The sequence below is a fragment of the Lynx rufus genome, unplaced genomic scaffold (genome assembly GCF_022079265.1).
Source record: "Lynx rufus isolate CCGP_SWC_20201006 ecotype Redwood Valley unplaced genomic scaffold, mLynRuf1.p SCAF_4, whole genome shotgun sequence".
In the NCBI taxonomy this organism is placed as follows: Eukaryota; Metazoa; Chordata; class Mammalia; order Carnivora; family Felidae; genus Lynx; species Lynx rufus.
The window spans coordinates 154,755,052-154,781,780 of record NW_025814856.1 but is presented as its reverse complement, the minus strand read 5'-3'; the positions used below and the strand labels follow the sequence as shown (position 1 = coordinate 154,781,780).

Below are 26,729 nucleotides of genomic sequence, written 5' to 3'. Positions count from 1 at the left end.
CTGGAGGTGTCACAATCCCAGATTTCAAGTTATACTACAAAGCTGTACTGATCAAAACAGTATGGTACTGGCACAAAAACAGACACATAGATCACTGGAACAGGATACAAAGCCCAGGAAAAAATCTCACAATTATGTGACCAATAATCTTCAACAAAGGAGGCAAGAATATGCAGTGGGAAAAAGTCTCTTCAACAAATGATACTGGGAAAACTGGACAGCAATATGCAAAAGAATAAAGCCAGACCACTTTCTTACACCATACACAAAAATAAACTCTAAATGGATCACAGACCTAAATGTGAGAGCTGAAATCTTAAAATCCTAGAAGACAGCACAGGCAGTAGGTCTCTGACATTGTCCATAGTAGCATTTTTCTAGATATGTCTTCTGAGACAAGGGCAACAAAAGCAAAGATAAAATACTGGGACTACATCAAAATTAAAAGCTTCTGCATAGCCAAGGAAACAATCAACAAAACAAAACAAAAAACAACCTACTGAATGGGAGAAGATATTTGCAAATGAAATTATACAACTCAACACCATAAATAAACAAATAAATAAATAAAACAAATAATCCAATTAAAAAATAGGCAGATGACACGAACAGACATTTCTCCAAAGAAAACATCAAGATGGCCAACAGACACGTGAAAAGATGCTCAACATCACTCGTCGTCGGGGAAATGCATATCAAAACCACAATGAGATATCACCTCACACCTGTCAGGATGGCTAAAATCAAAAACACAAGAAACAACAAGTGTTGGCGAGGGTGTGGAGAGAAAAAAACCCTTGTGCACTATTGGTGGGAATGCAAACTGGTACAGCCACTGTGGAAAAGAGTATGGGGGCTACTCAAAAAATTAAAAGTAGAATTACCATATGACCCAGCAATTCCACTACTGGGTATTTACCTAAAGAACATGAAAACATTAATTCAAAAAGATTTATGCACCCCTATGCCTACTGCAGCATTATTTACAATAGCCAAATTATGGAAGCAGTCCAAGTGTCCATTGACAGATGAATGGATAAAGAAGATGTAGAATGTGTGTGTGTGTGTACATACATACATATGCTGGGATATTATTCACCCATAAAAAAGAATGAAATCTTGCCATTTTCAACCACGTGGATGAATCTAGAGAGTATAATGCTAAGTAAAATAAGTCAGAGAAAAACAAATACCATATGATTTCACTCATATGTGGAATTTAAGAAACAAAACAAATGAACAAAGGGAAAAAAAGAGACAAACCAAAAAACAGACTCTTAACTTTACAGAACAAACTGATAGTTACCAGAGGGAAGGAGGGTGGGGGGGATGGGTGAAATAGGTGAAGGGGATTAAGAGTCCACTTATCTTGATGAGCACTGAGTAATATATAGAATTGTTGAATCACTATATTGTACTCCAGAAACTGATATAACACCATATGTTAACTATACTGGAATTAAAATTTAAAAATTAAGTTACAAATAAAGTTATGGGAGTTGAAATCACATACCAGGAATGTAAGAATAAACATAAATCAACAACAATGTTCAGAAACCTATCCTAGTAGGTAAGAATTTAACATGAGAAAGGCGGCATTACAACTCAACAGAGAGTAATTAATAAATCAAATAAATGGAATTAAAGATACTAATTTCATCTATCAAATTATAAACTGGCAAAATGGAGAAGAAACAGGACCACTCAATCACTGCTGGTAACAGTATACCATGAAACTCTTCTGGAAAGCAATCTAAAAGCATCTGTCAAGAATTCTGCCATCCTCTTGTGTTTCTTCTTTTTGTTTCTTTATTTTCCAAACTTTCTATAAAGTATTAATGTCATAATGGAAATACAGTAAAATAATTTTTAAAACTCTTTACCTTATTTGACCTGATAATTCTATGTAAGCTTATTTCAAACCACTACTTAGATTCAAGAATATCTGTTAAGAACTTATGCCACAGAAAGTAACACGCTGGAGTGCCTGGCTGCTCCATAGGAAGGGTATACGGCTCTTGATCTTGAGGTCATGAGTTCGAGCCTCATGCTGGTTGTACAGACTACTTAAAATAAATAAATATTTTTTTAAAAAAAGAAAGTAATATGGTAAATGTCAGAAAGAACTAAAAAATTCTTTTAATTGTAAAAAATTACATAGTATACTGTTACCAGCGGTGCAGAGCCCGAGGCAGGGCTCAAATCCAAGAACCAGGGCTCAAATTCATTAACCGGGAGATCATTACCTGAACCAAAATCCACAGTGAGATGCTTAACCAACTGAACCACCCAGGTACCCTCAGAAAGAATTTAAATTAAGTAGTAAAAATCCTGTCCTGAACAATCTTGAAACAAGATAATCTACTCAAAAATTAACTGAGTACCTTCCAAGTGCCAGCCTTCATGGATTTTATAGTATTGCAGACAGAAGAAAGATTACACAAATTACAGTAATGATACACAGTAGAAAGGAAAATATAGGTGGTACCAGACTTTTCTAACAGCGGTCTTAATCAAGGCTTTCCATAGATATTTATGCCCGGACAACATGAGTGGAAGGATCAGAACAGGAAGTGACTAGACAAGATTAGTGCTGAACAAAATCACTCCTGTTGTGGTGAGGGATGAGCAAAGATGAGCAAAGCGAGATGGGTTAGGAAGGGAAGAAATGCAGAGATGTGCAAGAAACTCCTAAGTTACTGGGGGCATAAAATATGTATTTAAGCAGCAAACATGATGACGACGACCAAGATGATGATAGCTACCACCCGCTGAGTGCTAACTTTGCATCAGCGCCTCTTCTAAGTGTAACCATCTATTATTTCACATTTGACAAATGGGAAAGGCTAAAGCTTGGAAAGGGCAAATAACCTGGCTAAGATCACACAGAAAGTAATTGAGCTAATCTTCAAACTCATGACTATCTGGCTCCAAAGTGCCATTCCATTAAAAGTTCTATAAGAGAAGTTATAGAATCTCTGGGGTCATTTTCCTACTTGGAGACCCCTTAAAACTCAATACCAGAAACTGAAACCAGTGTCCCCACTGTCAGCCACCTCCAAATTAGCTCCTTCCACTTGAACATTCCCATTTTATTCATTCTATTTTTCTGCCTTAAAACTTCAGTTAGCTAAAATTAAAAAGATTCATGATACCAAATGTTAACAAGGATGTGGAGCTACTAAAACTCTCCTACATGGCTGGTGCAAAATGAAGACCCATTCTGAAAAATAGTTGACAGTTTCTTATAAAGTTAAACGTACACTTCACATATGACCTAACAATCCCACTCTTATTATTTACTCAAGAAAAATGGAAACGTATGTTCACCCAAAAAGCTATATGCTAACGTTCAGAACATCTTTATTCATAGCAGCCAAGAACTATGGCTTACTATGCAACAACACAAGGGAAGGAACTGCTGACAACATGCAACCCATGGATGAATTTCAAAAGCATCATGCTAAGTCAGAGGGGCCAGACACAAAAGACTTTAAGATTCCCAGAAACCACAGAAACTCTAGAAACCACAAAATAAAAACAAATAAAAAACTTATACTGACATGAAGTAGGTCTGAGAATACCAGGGACCAGGAATGAAGGGAGAGGATTATCTATGGAGAGGTAAGAGGGAACTTTCTGGGTTCTGGGGAGAACAATTTAAATGAATGAATTGTAGGTACTTACCTTTCAGAAATGCTGATTTTTAGAACTCATTATTCTTTCTACTTCAACTCTCTCCCCACAAACCTTTGTTCATGTGGTTTTTCACATCTGCAATTTCCTTTCTATTTCACCTGCCATTGCTATAATCTCGGCCACTATTTTTCACTTAAATGTAATGAATGCCTTAATTAGCCTCTCTTCCCTCATTTATCTTAGTTTATCCTGCATTATACCATCCAATTAATACTTCTAAAATACCATTTCGTATCATTCCTCTGTTCAAAATGCTTCAGAAGCATCCTATTATAAAATAAATCCAAAACCCTTAATAAGGCATTAAAGGCATTTAAACTACCTTTCCAACTTTTTCTTACAATTTTCCAACTTGAACACTCTGATTCATTCAACCTATCTATCCACTCTCCTCCTAAACACACTGAAGTTTATCTTTCTTCTGCCTTCCCCTTATTGGGAATAATCTCTTACTCCTCTCTGAATTTCCCCACCCTTCCCAGCTAATAAGTTTTAAACCCTTCCTCCTTCATGCTTTCTACTTAAAATCAAAATGATCTTTTTCTACTCTCCTAACATTTTTTATCTAGGGACAGCTAACTGCCTCTAAGATTTACCTAGGGAAAAACTAAAAAAACAAATAGGTTCTGTTGGAATGGGCATGATTACACATAACTTCTGCATAACTAGCACAAATAACTTCTGCATAACTAGAAAGATCTAGGAACATTTTAGTCTAATCAAGCTGATCAGGAGTTACCACAGGAAGACATAACTGCTATAACTTGTACAAAGGATGTACAGGTATAAGTTCTTCACCAAGCATCCTATCAATCATAGCATCATAACAATAATAAAGGTATAAATTACATATACTGTGACACATCCATTCAATGCTAATGGTCATTTAAAAAATTTTTTTAATGTTTATTTATTTTTGAGAGAGAGAGAGCAGGAGCAGGGGAGGGGCAGAGAGACAGGGAGACACAGAATCTGAAGCAGGTTCCAGGCTCTGAGCTGTCAGCACAGAGCCCGACGTGGGGCTCAAACCCACAAACTATAAGATAGTGACCTGAGCCGAAGTTGGACACTTAACTGACTGAGCCATCCAGATGCCCCACTAACAGCCATTTTAAAACCATGTGGTAGAGGAATATTTAATAGTACGGAAGGCAATAAAAGTAGCTTACCAAATGCTATGTATAGTTCAGGCTAGTCATAGAAAAGACAGTATTCACTAAGCATTTGAAAGTGTTCAGCCTAGGGGCGCCTGGGTGGCTCAGTCGGTTAAGCGGCCGACTTCGGCTCAGGTCATGATCTCGCAGTCCGTGAGTTCGAGACCCGCGTCGGGCTCTGTGCTGACAGCTCAGAGCCTGGAGCCTGTTTCAGATTCTATGTCTCCCTCTCTCTGACCCTCCCCCATTCATGCTCTGTCTCTCTCTGTCTCAAAAATAAATAAACGTTAAAAAAAAAAAAATTAAAAAAGGAAGTGTTCAGCCTAAACTGGTAATTGTGGAGATGACATTAAAATAACAAGATCTTGTTTTCTTGCTTTTTTTAAAAATAAGATCTTTTTTAATTCTCATACAAACAGTAGGATCTCATTTATGAAAAACACAACAATATATGTCCATAAATCTATGTAAAAAGCTCAAAGAATCACAACAAGCAGATAACCATGTTTGCTACAATGGAGAGGGGATACAATTGGAGGTAGTCGTGAAGGAAGATTTTGACTTAATATGTATTGTTTGAATTTTTCCCCCTTTGGTAGGAACTAGAAAACCTGCTGGATGAATTCTCAAAGAGCTGTAACACTGTGAATTTGTTTGTAATAACAGGAATGTATTCATATGCTACTTAGATGATTAAAAATAATTTTCTTAAGTGCAAGTGCTTACATTTGTAAGCAGACAAGCATTTTTAAAAGCCCTGAAAGGGCTACACATCCAACTACTAACAGTGGTTAGGCTTGGTAGTGGGATTATAGATGATTAAGTGATTTTTACTTTCTTCCCTTTTTTATCTGTATTTATGTATTATTTTACACTGAACAAAATCTTTAGAAATATGTAAATGGTTACATAAACACATCTCTAGAACAAGAAACTCAAACAGTGATTATCTCTGGGGTGGGGGGGAACTGGTTAGCTAGGAGTTAGGAGTAGGAGGGAGATTTACTTTACATCATATTCCCTTCATATCTTTTGAGTTTTTGTCAAGTGCATGTACTACCTATTCAAGAATTTCTTCATCTGGCCCACCAAATGTTCAATACCATTTGGGTTTTCACTCCTTATATGGCTCTGCTTCCTAGTCCCACTTCGGGGAAAGAGCTTTGGACAACCTGTATTTGACACTGCGGTGCCCAAGTAGCTCTTTCTCAAATCCCTCCCCGATAGCCAGGATTTTAATAGTCTCTCCTCTACCTATCAATGGCCTTCTGCCAAAGCATTTACAGTCAGGCACATCCCAGCTCCTTCCTTCATCACAGAGGCCACCAGAGTACAGTTTTCTGGCCTCAATTCCCTTTTCCTCATCTCCTAGTCTTCCTGGAAACAATTCTCTCTTGGCTTGCCCTCTGCCTCACCTCCTCTTTTCCATTCTCCACCCTCTAGTTCTCTGGCTCCCCAGTTACGCTCAAGTCCAGTGATACGCAAATGGTATAAACTGGAACCAAATACTAGACAATTCACAAATATTAGAATTTCACCTAATTCTAAGGAAATCAAGATACATTGGCAAAGGATTATATTATAGGGTCTTCCTGAATAGGCCTGTTTTGAACTGGTCTCTTTTCCAGCAGCCTTAGAAAGGATCCTCCCTGCAGTAGAATCAAAGTATTATTTGATAAATTTTCCAGACCTTAGCCGTTGTTAATGTTACACAGTTTACACAATAAATGTATCCTATAAAAATACAAAACTTATTTTCCAAATTAAAAAAAATAATCTTGAGTTTTGCTACATCTAAAATGAAGAATCCCCTTTGAATCTATTCCCCTAGATCACTAGTTTACTATGACTCAGAAGAAAATGACTTACTGAATCATTAGTACCTGTTTAACCTGATAATCAGTATTTCAAGCCAATGCTATCTGATTACACTATAACACTAAGCTGGAAAACAAACAAACAAAATGTTCTTAGTACAGGATCCCACCCCGGTCACCTCCCTGCCAATTAACTCCAGGTAATAAGAAACCTAACTAATAAGCAACATTTATTGATCACCTATGGAAGACAGAGGAAGCATGACAGTGAATGCTAAGACTGCAGTCTTTTTTTAATGTTTATTTATTTATTTTGAGAGAGAAGGGGAGAGAGAATACACCACTGAGTGAGGGGCAGAGAGGGAGGGAAGGGGAGGAAAATGGGGTGGGGGAGAGGGAAAGAGAGAGAAAGAGAGAGCAAGAGCGAGAGAGACAGAAAGAGAGAATCCCAAGCAAGTTTGTACCGCCAGCAGAATCTGACGTGGGGCTCAAACTTACAAACTGAGATCACTGAGCTGTGAGAAACTGAGCTGATATCAAGAGCCAGACACTTAACCAACTGAGCCACCCAGGTGCAATCTTATAACTGAAAAGAATGTAACTCCTGATCACCAAGCTTCTCTATTTGTTCCAGCCTGGTCACAACCTTATCATTCTCCACTTCCACTGATTTCCTTAACCCACCAATAGAAAAGAGTAGAAATGTAAGTCAGTGGAAAGACACCCAAGAGCTGACTTAACAGCACAGATATAACATACACAGATTTCTTGAATCGGCACTTAGGATATTGGGCCTTCCTTCCAAATACCCTAAAACTGCTCATTCTCAATTGTTCCTATTGGTTTCAGGAAGTTGAAGAGAATTTGTTTAGCTCAAAGAGGTCAAGGAACTGAAAAGGCATGTCATGACAAGTGATTACAATTGGTAACTCCACTAAAGAAAACTATTATTTAAGAATTCTTCCTTGGGCGCCTGGGTGGCGCAGTCGGTTAAGCGTCCGACTTCAGCCAGGTCACGATCTCGCGGTCCGTGAGTTCGAGCCCCGCGTCGGGCTCTGGGCTGATGGCTCAGAGCCTGGAGCCTGTTTCTGATTCTGTGTCTCCCTCTCTCTCTGCCCCTCCCCCGTTCATGCTCTGTCTCTCTCTGTCCCAAAAATAAATAAACGTTGAAAAAAAAAAATTTTTTTAAAAAAAAGAATTCTTCCTTGCCCCTCAACACGTCTCTGGAGGCAAGGGAAACAAAAGCAAAAATGAACTACTGGGATCTCATCAAAATACAAAGCTTCTGCACAGTGAAGGAAACAATCAGCAAAACTAAAAGGCAACCGACAGAATGGCAGAAGATATTTGCAAATGACATATCAGATAAAGCGTTAGTATCCAACATCTATAAAGAACTTATCAAACTCAACATCCAAAAAACAAATAACCCAGGGAAGAAATGGGCAAAAGACATGAATAGACACTTCTCCAAGGAAGACATCCAGATGGCCAACCGACACATGAAAAAATGCTCAACAACACTCATCATCAGGGAAATACAAATCAGAACCCCAATGAGACACCACCTCACACCTGTCAGAATGGCTCACATTAACAACTAAAGCAACGACAGATGTTGGCGAGGATGCAGAGAAAGAGGATCTCTTTTGCATTGTTGGTGGGAATGCAAGCTGGTGCAGCCACTCTGGAAAACAGTATGGAAGTTCCCCAAAAAACTAAAAATAGAACTACCCTCCAACCCAGCAATTGCACTACTAGGCATTTATCCACGGGATACAAGCGTGCTGTTTCGAAGGGACACGTGCACCCCCATGTTTATAGCAGCACTATCAACAATAGCCAAAGTATGGAAAGAGCCCAAATGTCCATCGATGGATGAATGGATAAAGAAGATGTGGTTTATATATGCAATGGAGTATTACTCAGCAATCAAAAGAATGAAATCATGCCATTTGCAACTACGTGGATGGAACTGGAGGGTATTATGCTAAGTGAAATTAGTCAGAGAAAGACAAAAATCGTATGATTTCACTCATATGAGGACTTTAAGAGACAAAACAGATGAACATAAGGGAAGGGAAACAAAAATAGTATAAAAACAGGGAGGGGTACAAAACAGAAGAGACTCATAGATATGGAGAACAAACTGAGAGTTACTGGAGGGGTTGTGGGAGGGGGGATGGGCTAAATGGGTTAAGGGGCATTAAGGAATCTACTCCTGAAATCACTGTTGCACCAGATGCCAACTAATTTGGATGTAAATTTTAAAAAATGAAAAATAAAAAAAATTTTTTAAGAATTCTTTCTTGTCCTATATTTAAGAATCTCCCAACCTCAGTTTGTTTTAAAAGGTTATTTTATGTTTTTATTATATATGTAGTACCATACTATTGTTGGTCTATAGAACCTAAATTTCTGGTACTTGTGCTTCATAAAAAGAATTTATTTTGTGGTAGTACAGCAGATTTATCCAAACTGCTTTACCCAACCCTACCATGTTGATCTTTAGGGACCAGACCTAACAGAAGGCCAAAACAGAGGAAAAACAGCCAAGGAAGTTCCCAAGGAAGCTGTAACCCCTCATAAAGTGTCGATGATTATCAAATAATATGAGTCATTGATAAAATTCTTAAACCTCCCAGAAAGAGTGCATAAATGTTTTCTAACATCCACTTGTGTCTGTCTCATATTTGAGGACACTTTTTAAGCAATCCATAATTATTTTAAATGTAAAAGCATATTTCCTTTTCACTCAATTGAGTAGTATTTACTGAGAAGAAGTCACTCATTAGAAATTATACAGTTATTCCCAATATTGCCATTCTCTTCTTGCAGCATTATTTATAATAACCAAGTTATGGAAATAACCTAAGTGTCCACTGATACATACATGGATAAAGAAGATATGGTATATATATATATACACACACACACACACAATGGAATATTACTCATCCAGAAAATATGAAATCTTACCAGCTGGGACAACATGGATGGAACTAGAGAGTATAACGCTAAGGGAAGTAAGAGAAAGACATGATTTCACTCAGATGTCGAATTTAAGAAACAAAACAAATGAACAAAGGAAAAAAGAGGCAAACCAACAAACAAGCCTCTTAACAACAGAGAACAAATAGATGGTTACCAAAGGGGAGATAGGTAGGGGGATGTGTGAAATAGATGAAGGGGATTAAGAGTACACTTATCACGGGGTGCCTGGGTGGCTCAGTCAGTTGAGCGTTTGACTCTTGATTTTGGCTCAAGTCATGATCCCAGGGTCATGGGATCAAGCCCCACATCGGGCTCTGCCCACAGACCACATGCAGAGCCTGCTTGGGATTCTCCCTCTCTGCCCCTCACCTGCTCACATTCTCTCTCAAAATAAATAAACTTTAAAAAAAAAAAAAAAGAGTACACTTACCACGATGAGCGCTGAGGAATACATGTAACTGTTGAATCACTATATTGTATACCTAAAACTAATATAATACTGTAAGTTAACTATACTGGAATTAAAATAAAATTTAGAAAAAAAGATGTTGCCATTCTTTAAAACATATCAGGGCAAAATCAATTTTAAAAAGCTTGTATACAAAAAGAAAATCAAGACTTTATAAATATACTTTTTTATTAAAAATAGTATTAACTCCATTTGATCAACTGATTTTATTTTTCAATTGCTTTATTTATAAGATTGCTGAAAACTACTTTCCTACCATCAAATCTACCCTTATCCTCTCTTTTAAAATAAATATGAAGCTATCAGGGCTCCGAGAGTCCAAAATCACATAGAGTTAAATATCAAATGTGGCATTCAAAATCTATATGGTAAAGTAAGTGAATTTTCAAGTCATAATGTGACTTCAGAAATGCTAATAAATGTTTGGCTGAATACATGTGTTCCTATTCAGAGAGTCACTCAGATTCAAAGAGCTGAGCAGCTGAGCCCCTGCAAGGCACCAGATATTATGCTAAGCACTTCCATTTAGATTATTGAATTTATATCCAATTCTAGGATACCATGATCTTTCAAGATGGCTAGGGTAACAGTGAGAAAAACCACTAAAAGAAATCTTCCAACCACCACAGGTTTTCCTATGCCCTCGAAGGCTCAGAGAACAAGTCTATACCCATCAAAGCGAACCTCATTCACTGATGTAGAGTGTATACAGCCTCAGAAAAAGCATACACAATCTAGAAACCATCTAAAAACTGAGTTGGAAATTCAGGATATTCAGGAAACTAGGACATTTAGCCTAAACATTTGGAGCCTTAAAATTGAGAATGAGGAAAGGAACACAAACCTCTTTCAATTGTATCCTGCTTTCTTCCTATAGTAACCAACAAGAAAAATTTGGAACCTATGGAGAAGTATTAAAGGTTGGACTTAGCTATTTAATAAGATTTGTATACAACAACCAATTTAGTATGCTCTAAGTAAAATTAAGCACTGAACAGTTACATTCCTCTTTTCCCAAGAAAACATGTAGCAATTAATGCTGAACATTCATTGTTACATTACCTAAAAGGTAACAGGACACAGGCAATTAAAAACAGGACAGAATAGAGGGAAAAAACAAACCATTTGATACAGGGTAGTAGGTCTACAATTTTATAAGTCCTATAATTTCTATTACTGCTTTTCAACTACTAAAATTGTCTCCATCCCTTCCCCCAAGCAACTGCTGCAAGACAAAGGACACATCCTGAACTCCACCTTCTCCGTCCTTTTCCCTCAAGTGGCAGCCAGCTCCACTTCACACAGCTCCTTTCCAGCACAAGGAACCGCCACACACACGTACTCCAGACCACAAGAAGCCCATAAACTTGCCTCAGCCCTCCACCACACCACTCAATTTGTCACTAACGTTGCTTATAGACCCAGCCACCACTCAATGCATCTTATTATTCCCCCGTATCATGGAAACCCCCAACTGAGTTTAACTTGCTCCGTTCTCTGAAACTTCCTACAAATGCATTCTCCTCCACAACGGAAATGGCAGGCTCTCCCACCTGTACCACCAACCACCCAGCTCACAGAAGACAAGGGGCAAATGTGAAAGTACATGGACTGATAAGTTAAATAAATTAGAAAAAAAGAAAGAGTGAAGCAAGTATACCAAGTCTCCAACTAGGGCCTGAGAGCTGGATATGGCCCACAGATGTATTGTTTAGTCTAGTAGGTGTTTTAACTAGAAGCCAATATTTAAGAAATATTAGAGGAAAATCCAGACTTCAGCCTTCTTTTGAGAAATGTAAGGATGTGACAACCCTAAGCCCAAGTCCCCGCAAAGTAAGAAGGGCTGCAGCTGACAGGAGCTGTCCCCTATTTCAGACAACCCCCCACCTTTACTGTTCACGTGGCCTGCTTCGCTGGTGGATCAGTGGGCATCTGAATTTGCTACAGGATACTAAAGGAACTATTGGACAGTAAACTACAGTCAATAAAGATCTTCAGTGATTAAGAGTGACCTTTTGTGAGAGCCTAGCACCGTACAACGTATCTCCTCCCAGGTCGCTTTGGCCCAATGATTTTCTTAAAGGGTTCCAAATACTTTGTTGTGGTCTCTACGAAGACTGTAATAACTAACTGTCTGTAAATGGTGATTGACCGTTTGGAGAATGACCAAAGATAAAGGCCATTTGGAACAGAATGCCTGAGCTAAAAGATCAAAATCAGTGGGGCAGTCAAATAATAGAGGTTAAAAATCCCATACATGTTTATATCAAAAAGAATTTATGACATGTACAATAAGACGGAGCAGTTCTCCACGAGAGTGACATGTTTAAATAGTATTTCCCATTTAGATAGCACTTTAAATATTTGCAACATTAAAAATCTATTTTTTCATCTGACGCTGACAAAACCCCTGTGCTATAAATATAAAGTTGGCTAGACAGATCTTGTTTTCCCCTGACAGACACCAAAGCATAAAAAAGCCAAGAGGCTTCACTAAGGTCAGCTAGTTAACATGGTAAAGATAGGATGAGAATCCAGCTGTGTTAACTCACAATCCTGTGCTCCTTCCGCTTCTTATCCACTCGATATCCTATGATGGGCAGAAAAGTTATTCCAGGGATTACAGACAAATGTGGTTTGACAGGAGACTGGAAGAATCCATTCAATGACTCTGCACCAAGGTCTCCAAAATTCCTTCCAGTTTCAAGAGTGGAACTGGCCTTTCTACTCACTTTCAGATCCCCAGAGTCATTCACTTCCACAGGCACGGCTTGGTACTCGATTTGTGTGTCTATGTCTTGTCTTCACAATTATTCTGAAAGTTTCTCCAAGAGAAAGCAACTATCATGCCCCTTTGTATGTCCAACGTAAATCCTCAAGTACTTTATCATTTATACACAAAATTTAACAAAAAAAGTGCATCTCTCGTTCTAAAAAGCAGAGAGCTAGAAGTAACCTTAAGTGATTTTCAGAAATAATGACAAGGACATCTAAATTATACGAAGGAAACAAAAGTTAGAAGGTAGCTAGTTTCATGTTTTATAAACCTCCAAATTAAGTCCTCGTTTTATCACCAAAAAAGTTGTTTTAAGGAAATTAAAAAAAAAAAAAAGGAAATGTAACCTTGGTGGGTTAACATTTTGCAATATTTTACATATACTATGTAAGGCTTTTTACTTGAAATATAAATATACATATAAATATGCATAAATATAAATATACATACAGACATCCCAATTTGCTACCTCTCAACACCAAAAAAATCTTTGCTGTTTATTTTTTTTAATTTTTTGTTAATGTTTATCTTATTTTTGAGAGAGACAGAACATGAGCAGGGCAGGGGCAGAGAAAGAGGGAGACATGGAATCCAAAGCAGGCTCCAGGCTCTGAGCTGTCAGCACAGAGTCCAACTCAGGGCTCAAACCCACAGCCGTGAGATAATGACCTGAGCCAAAATCAGACGCTTAACCGACTGAACCTCCCAGGTGCCCCAAATCTTTGCTGTTTAGAAGTGATCTTTTGTGACAGCCCAGGGCCTAGAGGTGGATAAATTATCTTCTCCCATCACTTTCAACCTGATGATTTTCTTAATTAAAAGGGTCCAAATAATTTGTTAAAACATACATATTTAATACCTGTAATACTCATGGCACATAAAGGCCTCATAGGGTAGGACATTTTAAATCTCTACTTAGAAAGGAAATACGAGGGGTGCCTAGGTGGTGCAGTTGGTTAAGCATCCAACTCTTGATCTCAGCCCAGGTCATGATCTCGCAGTTCGTGGGTTCGAGCCCCGCACTGGGCTCTGCGCTGATGGTGTAGATCTTGCTTGGGATTCTGTCTCTCCCTCTCTCTGCCCCTCCCCTGCTTGTGCTCTCTCTCTCTCAAAATAAATAAATAAACTAAAAAAGAAAAAAAAATTTTAAAGAAAGGAAATAAGAGAGTAAGTAGCCACAATAAAAATCTAGAGAAGAAATATAGCCCATTAATTTGAATTATAACAAGAGTAATATTTTATCCCTGCATAATTACAGCGCCTGGATATAACCCAGTTATTTGGAACTTGATTTTACACATCAACCACCTTCTTCAGAATATTGGTTTTTCCATGGCAAGTACTATCCAAGGGCTCCCCAATAAGATTTAATGCTAACTCTGAAGCAGTACATCATACACTGAGTCACAATACTTATAGGATCATATGCTAGGAATTCTTCCATTTGCAAAGGGCAATTCTAATTCTTAGTTCTATAACCTATGGAAAAAATAGGCACTCCAATGTAGTATTAGAGGAATGGAAACTGGTAACTTAGAAACCGGTAATTTGGTTAATATATACCCAAACTAAATAAATAAATGCATATATCTTTCGACCTAAAAATTTCACTTCTAGGAATCTGCCCAACAGATAAACTTGCAACTCTGTGAAATACCACACGACTAAGTAATTTACTGTAGCACTATTTACAACAGCAAATTTTTGGAAACAATTTAAATCATTTGGGGACTGGTTAAATAAACTGTGATATGTCCATACAATGGAATACCACGCAACCCTAAAAGAGAGGGAGAGAGAGAGAGAGAGATAGAGAGAGAAGAAAGTTCTCTTTGTATTGATATGAAAAATCTCCAAGTTAGAGTAAATGAAAAAAACAAAGAACAGAAGGACCCCCCAAAACATTATGCGCCTCTGGGAGGTGAGATTATGTGGGTGAACAAAAGAATGAAAGATTTTTCACTCTATACTTTTTGAGTTCTGAACCATGTAAATATATTGTCTGGTTAAAACATTAAATTTAACCAATGTATCAACTTGCATACAAAAGCCATAGGGGGCGCCTGGGTGGCTCATCAGTAGAGCATCTGACTCCTGATTTTGGTTCAGGTCATGATCCCAGGAAGGTGGGATCAAGCCCAGCAGGGAGCCTGCTTAGGATTCATTCATTCTCCCATTCTCTCTCTCTGTCTCTCTCTCCCCCTATGCTCCTCTCCTGTGCTAGCACTCTCTCTCACAGAAAAAAAAAATAAAAAATAAAAAATCATTGGGGCACCTGGCTGGCTCAGTCAGTAAACCATGGGACTCTTGATCTCAGGGTCATGAATTCAAGTCCCACTTTGGGTACAGAGATTACTTAAAAATAAAAATCAAGCCATAGTACATCAGAATATATAATGAGAACACCGTATTTTAATTAAACACTACAGTTTACATAACAACTTTTGCTATTCTTTCCATCAAAACGCCCACCTGTCCATCCCCAAATTATTATATAATTACAGAATATAAAGCCAGAAGGAGCTTCAAAGAGTCTTCAAAAAAAGAAAACTGTGGCCCACAAAGGTTAAATAATCTCACCAAAGGACAATTTGTAGGTGGCAAAGTACGGCCTACAACCTGATCCACATCCCAAAGCATTCTCATACTTTTCCCTCACCCCAAATACATTCTTCATTAGCACAAGGAGCCAACTAGTGTCAACCAAGATCCTAGTTGAATCTGGATAACATGAATGACAGGGCTAGCACCACCTGACCTCCTATCTCTGTGAGACAATTTTCAGTGCTTACAGGGGAACCCGAAAGGGGTCTTGCTTTTCATGGGTTATGTTTTAGCAAAGTGCCATGAAGTCAAGTCATAGGATAAACATCAAGAGTGAGGAGGGGAGAGGGCTTTCCTACAAACCCAGTTACTAGAAAACTTGAGGAAAATGTTAAGCAACTTCACAATCAGGTCATTAGAATTTATTTTTACATTAAAACCAATACCAATCTATTCATGGCACAGAATTTTAAATGTACATGAATGTTTAAGGTAAACAAGAGACTTTCAAAGAAATTTCATGCTGCTTCTGACTGATTCTGATCCCCAGGGCCTAGAAGTACACACATTCATTCTCTTAAAGTCTAAAGAGGCATGAAAACTTGAGACATACTACACCAAGGGAATTAAAGTGGTCTTCTCAATGGCAGTGGAAAGACAAAGGATCAGAGCTAGACACACACGGATATGTAGCTTAGTTCCTGCCACTGTGTGATCTTGAGCTCAGAGCCTCAGTTTCTTCATGTGTAAAACGCACTCAGTATTACTTAGTATGTGGTGTTATTATAAGGATGGGAGAAAATATAAGTTAAGCAAGGTACCTGGACTCTATAAGGAGTGCAATATATAAGAGCAAAATAAGGTTTGCTGTGGGTATTATAAGCCCTCCCAACCAGTCACAGGAGGAAAAAAGGCCAACAGGGTAAACTGACCTAGTGAAGAGTATATTATACTCACATATTTCATTTCAAACTTCTTAGCCAACATTTCCACTTCTTGCCTCTCTTGCTGCGCGTCATTAAATGGGTCTTCTGTGTGAATGGGCTTCTTCTGATTCAAAGAAAATGGGAAAAGAAATAAAAGTATTAGTACTGCTTCAACCAGAGGCAAATACATCCTTAAATTTAATGAGAGTCAAAATTTCCAAATATTAACAAATGAGTTAGAAGCATTAAAAGTAACCAGAAAGAAATGTTCATCTGTAGCAAAATAACACTTGCAGTTTTAACGGATTCTTACACATTCTCAAGTTTTTCGGTGAACAGCTCAACAATTCAACTTGTCTCCTCCTACAGAATGATCTATGGCCACCATGTCCAAAATAAAAAGGCCAAAAATCCCCCAAGAAAATTAGATAAAAACAAAAATCCCACTTATAACTCTAGTTTGAGATCTTCCCAACAAAGATAACTGCTTTGGTCAGGAAATGCTTCTCAAAGGATCACCTGGTTATTCATCAGTGTCACCACTGATTCATCTGCCCTGAGCTGTCACTAGAGTATCTGTAGCTGCTACAGCCTTCTGCTGAGGCCGGGCATCAACACCTCTACCTACATCAACTACTTTTGTTTGTTTAATTTTTTTTTAACGTTTATTTATTTTTGAGAGAGACAGACAGAGCGGGAGCATGGGGAGGGGCAGAGAGAGGGGGAGACACAGAATCCAAAGCAGGCTCCAGGCTCTGAGCTGTCAGCACAGAGCCCGACGTGGGGCTCGAACCCACGAACCGCGAGATCATGACCCGAGCCGAAGTCCGACGCTCCACCAACTGAGCCACCCAGGTGCCCCAACATCACCTACTTGTTATCAATGGATAGTCATTCAGGGAATACATACTACTTGCAAACAAAGCTAGAAAAGTGAAGTAGCTGCGAATAGATTACATTACCATAGCCTCCTTCTAGCAGGGAAGAATCAAAGTTTATTATAATACATGGTTTTTAAAAAACCACACAAACAGCTCGGATCCCACATTTGCCATCCATTTACCGAAACAAGCAAAAACATAAATCACATCCTTTACTCAGGTTTACTATTTTAGCAGGCACATTTCATATATATATAGTTTTTCAGCCCAGAAAAGGGGAAACAAGGAGCTGCATATGCGTCAAAATTCTACTTGTACCCAATTATGAACAACTGACTAGAAAGTTAATTTTTTAAAAAAGGAAGGCTAGGTATTTTTACTGAGGTAGTATTTTCAGGAATTAAAGATAAAGTATATTACAACTGAAATACTGGATACAGATTCAGCTGAATCTGAAGAAAAAAATTCAGAAGGGACAAAGGTCTGCACACTTTGGGGGCGCCTGGGTGGCGCAGTCGGTTAAGCGTCCGACTTCAGCCAGGTCACGATCTCACGGTCCGTGAGTTCGAGCCCTGCGTCAGGCTCTGGGCTGATGGCTCAGAGCCTGGAGCCTGTTTCCGATTCTGTGTCTCCCTCTCTCTCTGCCCCTCCCCCGTTCGTGCTCTGTCTCTCTTTGTCCCAAAAAATAAATAAATAAATAAATAAACGTTGAAAAAGGTCTGCACACTTTGGAACAGAGATATTTCATCCTGGGTATAAAGGCTGAGGTTTGATCAGTCTAAAAACATGACAGAAAAATATGAACAGAATTCATACAAAACAATTCATCAGACCTAGGGTATAAGAATAAAAGGATGCTCTTAAAGCTTAAAGAAGTAATCTTAGAATCAACTTGTAAAATTATCTACTGCAATAAGTAATATATTTACAGAATCCTTTATCCCAGTAGGAGTTACCTGTGGAAAAAATACATATGACCTGAAAGGAATAATTAAACCAGCAGGAAGAGACTGATAATGAAATAAGAAATATGAAGCATGTCCAGGATACAGCCCTAACCTGAGCCTAAGGACAGAGAGGAACCACCATGACTGCCATTATGAACTTATGCTTCAAGTCACTGTGAAGTCTAAACACTAGGTCTTCCTGTTGGTCTGACCCGTTTTATATGTGAAATATAAACACACGGACATATATTTTTAATAAGAATCACCTTATGTGCCATTTTATAAGATTTTGTGTAGACTTCATAGAGACATCAAAAATAAATCTCTTACTCTTGACAGTCTGTAAAAATAAATTTAAGAAAACTGACTCACTCTCCTTTCACAGTTAAGAAATCAACCCCTACCCACAATCAAGGCTCTAAGTAAGCTTTATGGTTTTCCGATGGAAAAAAAGATTTGAAAATCAGTAAATATCAAAATTATGAGCTACCCACAGGCATAAACATTGTAATAATTTTGTCCTTTGATGTTAACTCATTAACACCATTTTCGGATCTTTCACGTTACCGAAAATATGCACTATGACAATGGGATACACCATAATCATTTTTTTCCTTTTTTAAGTTTATTTTATCCGTTTTGAGAGAGGGAGAGAGAGAGGGAGGGAGGGAGAGAGAGAGGGAGGGAGGGGGAGAGAGAGGGAGGGAGGGGGAGAGAGAGGGAGGGAGGGGGAGAGAGAGGGAGGGAGGGGGAGAGAGAGAGAGAGAGAGCGCGCGAGAGCATGGGGTGGGGGTGGGGCAGAAAGGGGGGGAGAGGGAGGGAGGGGGAGGGAGGGAGCCAGAGGGGGAAGGAGGGAGAGGGAGAGAGAGAGACACCCAAGCAGGCTCCACCTGTCAGCACTGACCCAATGTGGGGCTCGAACCCCACCAACCGTGAGATCATGACCCAACCAGAAATCAAGAGTCGGACACTTGACCAACCAGCCACCCAGGCACCCCTCTTTTTCTTTTTATACTAAATGTTCAATTAATCACATTCACAAATGGATGCTCTAGTTAACTGATTCCCTGGTTTACTAAAAGTTAAACAAAAATTACTTGCATAGCAATTACTGCCAGAACTTATATCTAAACTGTACTATTTCCCTTTAGCCAGAAATGGTGAACACATTAATCTCTGAGGACAGAGACAATTGCCATGCCTCAGTCATCATCCTGAACCACCTCAATCAGGGCTTAGCAGTCCACAGAGATAACAAGGTAAGGGTTTAGCTAACCTGCGTCCTTATAACCTAACAAGAAGGGATTTTGTTTTTCATATTTTGCCAACATACACTCATTTAACTGCGCTTTGCCTCATTAATAAAAAATAATATGCAAGAATTCTGTTTGCATTCGGTTAATCAGGGTTTTACTATTCATTTTGTATCTATGAAGGGGAATGCTTTAAATGTATCCCGATAAAGATGGTATTCACATGCGACACAGATTTATACCTACACCTATTAACTAAAATCTATTCAGTGATAGATGGCTATTTCAAAATTTAGAATCTTTTTTTCTTTTAATTTTACACAATGTCTTTTCCTCGCCTTTCTACTCAAACTCTGCTACACAGTAAGTTTTTCAATTACAAAAACTCAACATTAAAACTATTTTGAAAAGATTATAACATCCTTAAAAATAACTGGACTCTCCCTGAGGGAAGAAAAACCAAATTTGGGAATCACTGCTTTGCAGATCAATTCTGTTGGTTTCATTTTGCTTTTTTTGTTGGTTTCTATTGCTAGGATTTCCTTTCATGGAAATATGACAACCTCATTTAAAGAAATGTTTCCAGGGGCGCCTGGGTGGCTCAGTCGGTTAAGCGGCAGACTTCCGGCTCAGGTCATGATCTCACGGTCCGTGAGTTCGAGACCCGCGTCGGGCTCTGTGCTGACAGCTCGGAGCCTGGAGCCTGTTTCAGATTCTGTGTCTCCCTCTCTCTGACCCTCCCCCCGTTCATGCTCTGTCTCTCCCTGTCTCAAAAATAAATAAACGTTAAAAAAAATTAAAAAAAAAAAAAGAAATGTTTCCTACAATTCCTTTAAAAATATGTTCATTGGGAGTTATCATAGGTAAATCTGGCAAATCTTGGTTGCAAAGGTGCATTGTATAAACCATGGGGTTTTTTTTGTTCAGAATACAACAAATGATACATGGCTGAATATACAAGAAAAAGTGACCAATATATCCCAAAATTGAGAGCATAAACAGAAAAACTAAACTGAATTATTCATCTTTCTCCTATTACATGAAACTAGTAGTTCTGATACTATCAGGTTAACAAACAAGGTAGGGGGTCAAAATTAAATTTTTTTGGTCGTAATTAAAAGATAAATATCTACTATTACTTTATCATGGAATGAATATCATAGCATTAAGAGGATCAGAACAAATCCCTATTTCTACTATAACTCTCATTTTAGTTCATTTTGGCAGGATCCTCTAAATTTTTTTAAATTATACAATTTTAAGAAGTTTTGTTTTATTAACAAGTGGTACTAGTATGGAAAGAAATACTAATAAAATTACATACAAGCACTTTGCATCTGCGTCCTCATTTGCAAAGTGGGGACAATGGTTCCTACCTCAAGGAGCTCTGCTGGACTGATTCCATAAGCCATACACCTTACTCGGACCTGTGTCTAGCACGCACATAGGAAGAATTCAGTAAATATTAGCTACCATAATGTATTTTTACCTAAATATGATGCTTTTCATCTGTAATGTATGAAGTAGATTAGGGAGTCAAACAGCAAACTTACTTAGATGAGAAGATCAAATACAATTTACTTGAAAAATGCTCCAATCCAGTATTTTCAAAATTATTTTGGAAAAAAGAAACATCAAATTTATAAAAAGGAGGGGTACTAAAGTGAGTCTGAAGGATAAAATGTTATGTGGACATGGCCAATATGATCTCTACCCTTGCCAATTCATTTAGGTTGCAAACATTTAAAATGATTTGACCTAGGGGCACCTGTGTGGCTCAGTCAGTTAAGCGTCTGACTTCAGCTCAGGTCATGATCTCGTGGCTCATGAGTTCAAGCCCCGTGTTGGACTCTGTGCTGACAGCTCAGAGCCTGGAGCCTGCTTCAGATTCTGTGTCTCCCTCTCTCTGCCCCTTCTTCCCCTGCTCATGCTCTGTTTCTCTTTCTCTCTCAAAAATAAACATGAAAAAAATAATAATAAAGTGATTTGACCACACAACAATATTTACAAATAATGATCAAAAGATTCATTGGCCTTAAAATAAACAAAATCAAGTGACATTAATATATTTTTAAACTGAAGAGTCATTCATCTCAACTATAAAGATAGTTGAGAACGAAAACAAAACAAATGACTTCTTGAGTCCATTAGATCTGTACTGAAACAAACCTAATAAAGAGCATAATCTCTAAACAACAGAGGAAATTGTTCTTACTGCTTTTACTCTATCATTTCCCTTTCTAGTTTACTTCTAAAGATCACCAAAACCTACAATAAAGATTACAATTAGCAACAAACCTCTCTCCTATCTTCGTTGTTCACCAGTTCCATCAAAGGCATACCTATGGATTTTCAACAGTTTCTAAAAATTCAAAGCCAAGATGTTTTTCATTGTTCTCCAAAAATCACCATGGCCAATACACCATCCTCCAACGCGGTCCTATAAACTAATGATAAACACTCAAATAAAAGTATGATGGTAGGCGCCAAAGACACCTTCCCATTCAATTACACTAAGAACAAACTATACAGAAAACAAAGCTAAATAGGTTTACCAATAGCAACATGAGAGAGGAAAATAAGTAACCAATTAACCCACTTCTTCATTCCTAGAGCGGAATCCTTAGTCTGAAATTTTTCAGATTACTTTCAAATCCCCTTCAATTAAGAGAAATACCCAACGTTCGCAAGCACACCTCAGAGCCAAACATAAGAGTGAAGAGGACGATGTCGAGGGGTTACACTATCTCTGGGCTTCCGACCGGGGGGCGTGTCCCCCAAGGTTTTCTCTTCCTTTCTACTGGAATGACTGACTGCTGGAGCTCCACAAGGAAAACCCAACCACGTAACTTGCAGAGCTCCCAGATTTTGCATGGGGAGCAGAAAGGAACATAAATTCTGAGGTCCCGAAAGCTGCAGAGGAAAACCGGCTCCGAGCGGCATTCGGAGCAAGCGAGCGAGGGGGGGTCGGCGGAGCCGGGTGGGAGCCTTGGCCAACCCTGGGGAGCAGGGGAAAGCAGCACCGACCACTCGTCCACCCTCTCGGCCCCAGCCCCCGCCAGCCCACCCTCCCAGGCGACCCGAGACGCGCAAAGTGGGCGTCGGAAGGTGCCAACCACTGGGAGAGGCGGACGCGTCCTGAGACTCCCAGGGTCTGGGGGGTGAGGGAGGAATCTTCTGTACCCGTTGTTCTCCGCACAGCAGCAGCTCCGGGTAACTGAACTCCACGCAGCTCTCGTCGGTGGGATCCTTGAGCACCAGCTCCAGGCGCACCGTCTCCCTCGGCGGCCTCTGCTGCGGCTCGGCCCGGGAAGCCGTCTCCCGCGGCGGGGGCGGCTGCAAGTGCAGCTGAGGGAGCGGCGGCGGCGGCGGCTCGGGCCGCGGGGGCTCGCGCTGCAGCGACATGGGCGGCTCGGCGCGGCTGACCTCGCGCTGGGGGAGCGGCTTCTCCCGCGGCGGGGGCTGCACGTCCGACCGGGGGGCAGCCTCCCGCGGGGCCGGCTGCTCCGCCCGGGCCGGCTCGCGGTATGGCTGCGGCTCCAGCCGGGGGGGCTCGCGAGGGTACTCGGGCTCGCGTTCGGCCCCCGGGTAGTCGGCCTCGCGCCGCCTCACCGGTGACAGGCTAATAAACGCTACTCTGCGTGGCTCCGCCATCCCCACTGTTCTGGCCCTGTGCCTTCGCTCGAGCCGGCGCTCGGTTCTACGCCGAGTTGTTTGCCTGCCCGCCCTTCCTTTTGCTTTCCGTCGCTTTTCTTCCCTCCACCACCCTCAGTCGTCTCTGCCGACGCCACCGTGAGTGCGGACCGTGCCCCCTTCCCAGCCACTATGTTCTGATGGGCTCCACCGCCATCGCCAGGGTCGCCGCAGCCGCCATGTTGGATACCCCACATAAATAGAAGCAGGCCGCTGAGCGGGCGCATGCGCAGATAGGAGACGCTCGCGTCCACCGTCGTGGCTGCGGCTCAGTTTTCCTCTTTTCCTCCCAACAGTCTGGAGTCCAGACAGGTCAGCGGAAGTGACGCAGTGGCAGGGTCGGTTTCCTTGGAAACGGAGACGCCGTCTGCGCCCTTCCTAAAAGGGAGGGGTCTGGGGTTTCCCTAGCTTCCCGTTTGCACCCGGAAACCGGAGGCGCGCGTGGGGCTCAGCAAAGAGCCAGCGTCGGGATGCGCCTGGGACTGACCTAGTCATGGCGCTGGGTCCCGTCCGGCCCATTCCTCCGGCACTCGGCTCTAATGAGTTGGGGTTGTCAAGCTGGTTACTCGAGGCGGATACGGAGAAAGGGTTGAGGGACGCGAGGACCAGCTGCGGTGCCCGCCTGCCCAGCGCCCCGCTGCCCGAAATACCGAGGGAAGAAAGGAAATGGCTAACTCCAGCCGGACTCGCCCTGCGGCTTCCCTCCGCAGAGCGCAACACTGACTCCCACAGGCCTACCTTTCCTCGACCGACTGCTGTCGCCCGGCCACGGTGGGGATTGTGCGTGGCACGGTCGTAAAATGAGCAGTACCGTTTTGCAGTTGGGTAAATGAACAGTTCTGGGCTCGTCCACAAAGCCTAAACTGTTGAAATTAATAGAAAACTTCTCAGGAGGATTTGGTGGTATTTTAGAGAACGTACTCTCTGCAAGTGGAATGCTAAATGACCCATTTCGGGGTGGAGGGGAGCCTTGTTTGGGAACGCCTTGTAGGCACATGTGTGATAAACTAATTGGAATCCAGATTTAAAAGGATGAGAGTTACTGTCCATTTTAATTCACGAACCAGAAAGCAAATTTGAGGACCTCCCCCCTCCAAATCGTGAAGAGAATTCACGCCTTCTGTTAAATCCATTAACCGGATTAACAATGTTACCACGAATTCGCGACCGTTTCATTGAGTCAGTATGACGTCTTAGACCTCAGTATTTTCCTACAGAGTAAGTTGTATGGTAACTCGTATCCAGTAGCCTCCACAGCTTAGCTCAGACAGCAAACTGGCGGTCTGTGGGCCGAATCGTTCTGCAGGTGTGTGACTCTTCCAACATAATCTTCCAACTTGTAACGTACTGAGTGTTTTTCTAACTTCTCACAACTCCCAGTGAGAAATAGATTCTACACTGAAACCCAGTATACGCACTGATACATAGCTGAAATACAGGTTTCACAGAACTTACCTTATGGTGTAAAATAAAGAACAAAATTAATACAGCATAAATATGTTTTATAATACAAAGTACAAACCAATCAATATAAATAGCACAGAAGATTTTATTTAATGCTGTGGACATCCTTGCCTGTTCATAGGTTTATTTCAGTCCACAATGCATGAGGGTAATGCTGCACGGTCATCTCGTCTACCATTGAACCTGATCTGTAACTTTATTTTTCAAATGAGTCAAAACTGAATTTCTTAGTTCGTATACATAGGTATTGTGAATAGTAATGTGAATCCACTTTCTTTGCAGTAAATTCTTTCATCTTAATCCAACATAATGATTATTAATTTCATGTATGGCAATCATTTTTCTGTGTAAATGAGGTACTAATCCCCAATAATTTATTCTCCTCATAGACATCAACTTTAATAAAATTATTTAAGGTTTTGAAGACCAAATGAATCTTCTATACATTTGTTTTCATTTACTATTTCAAGTTATCTTCTGTTTTTAGTAGTTTTCAATAATTTTTATATCTTTATGGTTTCCTGATTATATTTGTTGTCCCATCACTTGCAATTCCATTATAAATTGTATAGTTTTTTTTTTTAGTGACTTAAATGCTATTTCCTAGTGGTGAATATATTTTTCTCCATACAGACAATAACTCCTCTATAAAATTGTCTTGCTACACATATCTGGCATAAAAGTATTATATAATTTGCAATATTAGTACTCTCATCTAGTTGGACTGTTACTGCATAAGAATCATTGATTCTTCTCAAGGTTCTGTGATAATTGAGTTGATACTGTGTTACTTCCAGGAAGTATAGCTTTGAACTTATCAGCTTGTTTGCCACCAAAAACATATGCACCAACATATTGGATGAAGCAGCTTTTTAGCACTTAGCGCTAAACCATTTTTCTTTTGCCACAGCTAAACGCAAAGATTGTGTTCCTCATTAATATTTGTGAAGCAACTGATAATTGTGCCAATAATTTTATGCCCTTTTCCTTAAGAACATCTTTTTGGGGCTTATTGACAAGTTGATCATGCTGTATTTTCAAATGTCCTTTTACTTTTGAAGGTATTATTAAGCTTTCTTTGCAGGAAATGTATTATCTTTTCTTCTTTGAAATGTAAAGTCTGTTTTCTGATTATTAGAATAACATATTTTTCTCAATATTTTCACTGCACATCCAAATCTAACAGCTAAATTTGAACATGGGGGCGCCTGGGTGTCTCAGTCGATTGAGCCTCCGACTCCTGATTTTGGCTTGGTCTTGATCTCAGGATTCGTCAGATTGAGCCCTGTGTCAGCCTCTGTGCTAAGAGCACTGAGCCTGCTTGGAATTCTCTCTCTCCCCTCTCTCTCTCTCTCTCTCTGTCTGTCTCTCTCTCTGCCCCTCCCCTGCTCTTGCTCACTCTCAAAGCAAATAAATAAGCTTTTTAAATAAATAAATAAATAAATAAATAAATAAATAAATAAATAAATAAATATTTTCAAAAATTTAAAAAATAAACGAACACAATTTCTGTATTTTTCTTTCTTACTTTTTTTTTTCTTTTTTGAGAGAGAGGGTGAAAGTGAGCGAGGGGCAGAGAGAGAGAGAGGGAAAGAGAGAGTCCCACAAGGGGCAGAGAGAGAGAAAGAGAAGAGGGGCCCACCCGAAGTGGGGCTCGAGCTCACCAACCGTGAGATCACACCTGAGCCAAGGTCAGATGCTTAACTGACTGAGCCACCCAGGTGCCTCTATATTTCTCACGTTATTATTTCTTCTAATAACAAAGAAACTTCTTTGAGAACTGATACCAACTCGATTAATAAATAGTACACATTCACGATATGTATCTCACGCACACACACACACACACACACACACACACACATATCATACGTGATGACACCCCTTGCTCCAAACACAGACTTTAAGTTCTTCATTGGCACTCAATTGAAAATTCTGGTTTTTCTATCAGCAAGTAAAATTTCTCCTGTACTTCACTGCATAAATCACAGGCTGTGATAGGTAAAATTAGGCTCTACACTGTTATCTGTACAACAAATTAACCCAGGAATTCCAATGAGGTAACTGTTTATCTACCAGCTTCCCCTCCTGCACTCCAGCCTTGAATAATCC

The 26,729-nt window shown here is 40.0% G+C and overlaps 1 protein-coding gene and 1 pseudogene across 2 annotated transcripts in view; both read right to left on the bottom strand.

Annotated features, from left to right (window-relative positions):
• Positions 1 to 23,438, bottom strand: part of UBN2 (ubinuclein 2) — a 71,188-nt gene extending 47,750 nt beyond the window's left edge. For both annotated transcript variants that reach the window (XM_047096088.1, XM_047096090.1), the window contains exons 1-2: positions 22,644 to 23,438; positions 16,411 to 16,503 (exon numbers count right to left, since the gene is read on the bottom strand). In XM_047096088.1, the coding sequence (XP_046952044.1) occupies positions 16,411 to 16,503; positions 22,644 to 23,114 (564 nt within the window). In that variant the 5' untranslated portion in view covers positions 23,115 to 23,438. The remainder of the gene's footprint in view (positions 1 to 16,410; positions 16,504 to 22,643) is intronic.
• LOC124525239 (uncharacterized) lies at positions 5,430 to 5,498 on the bottom strand (annotated as a pseudogene).
• Positions 23,439 to 26,729: the final 3,291 nt, after the last annotated feature.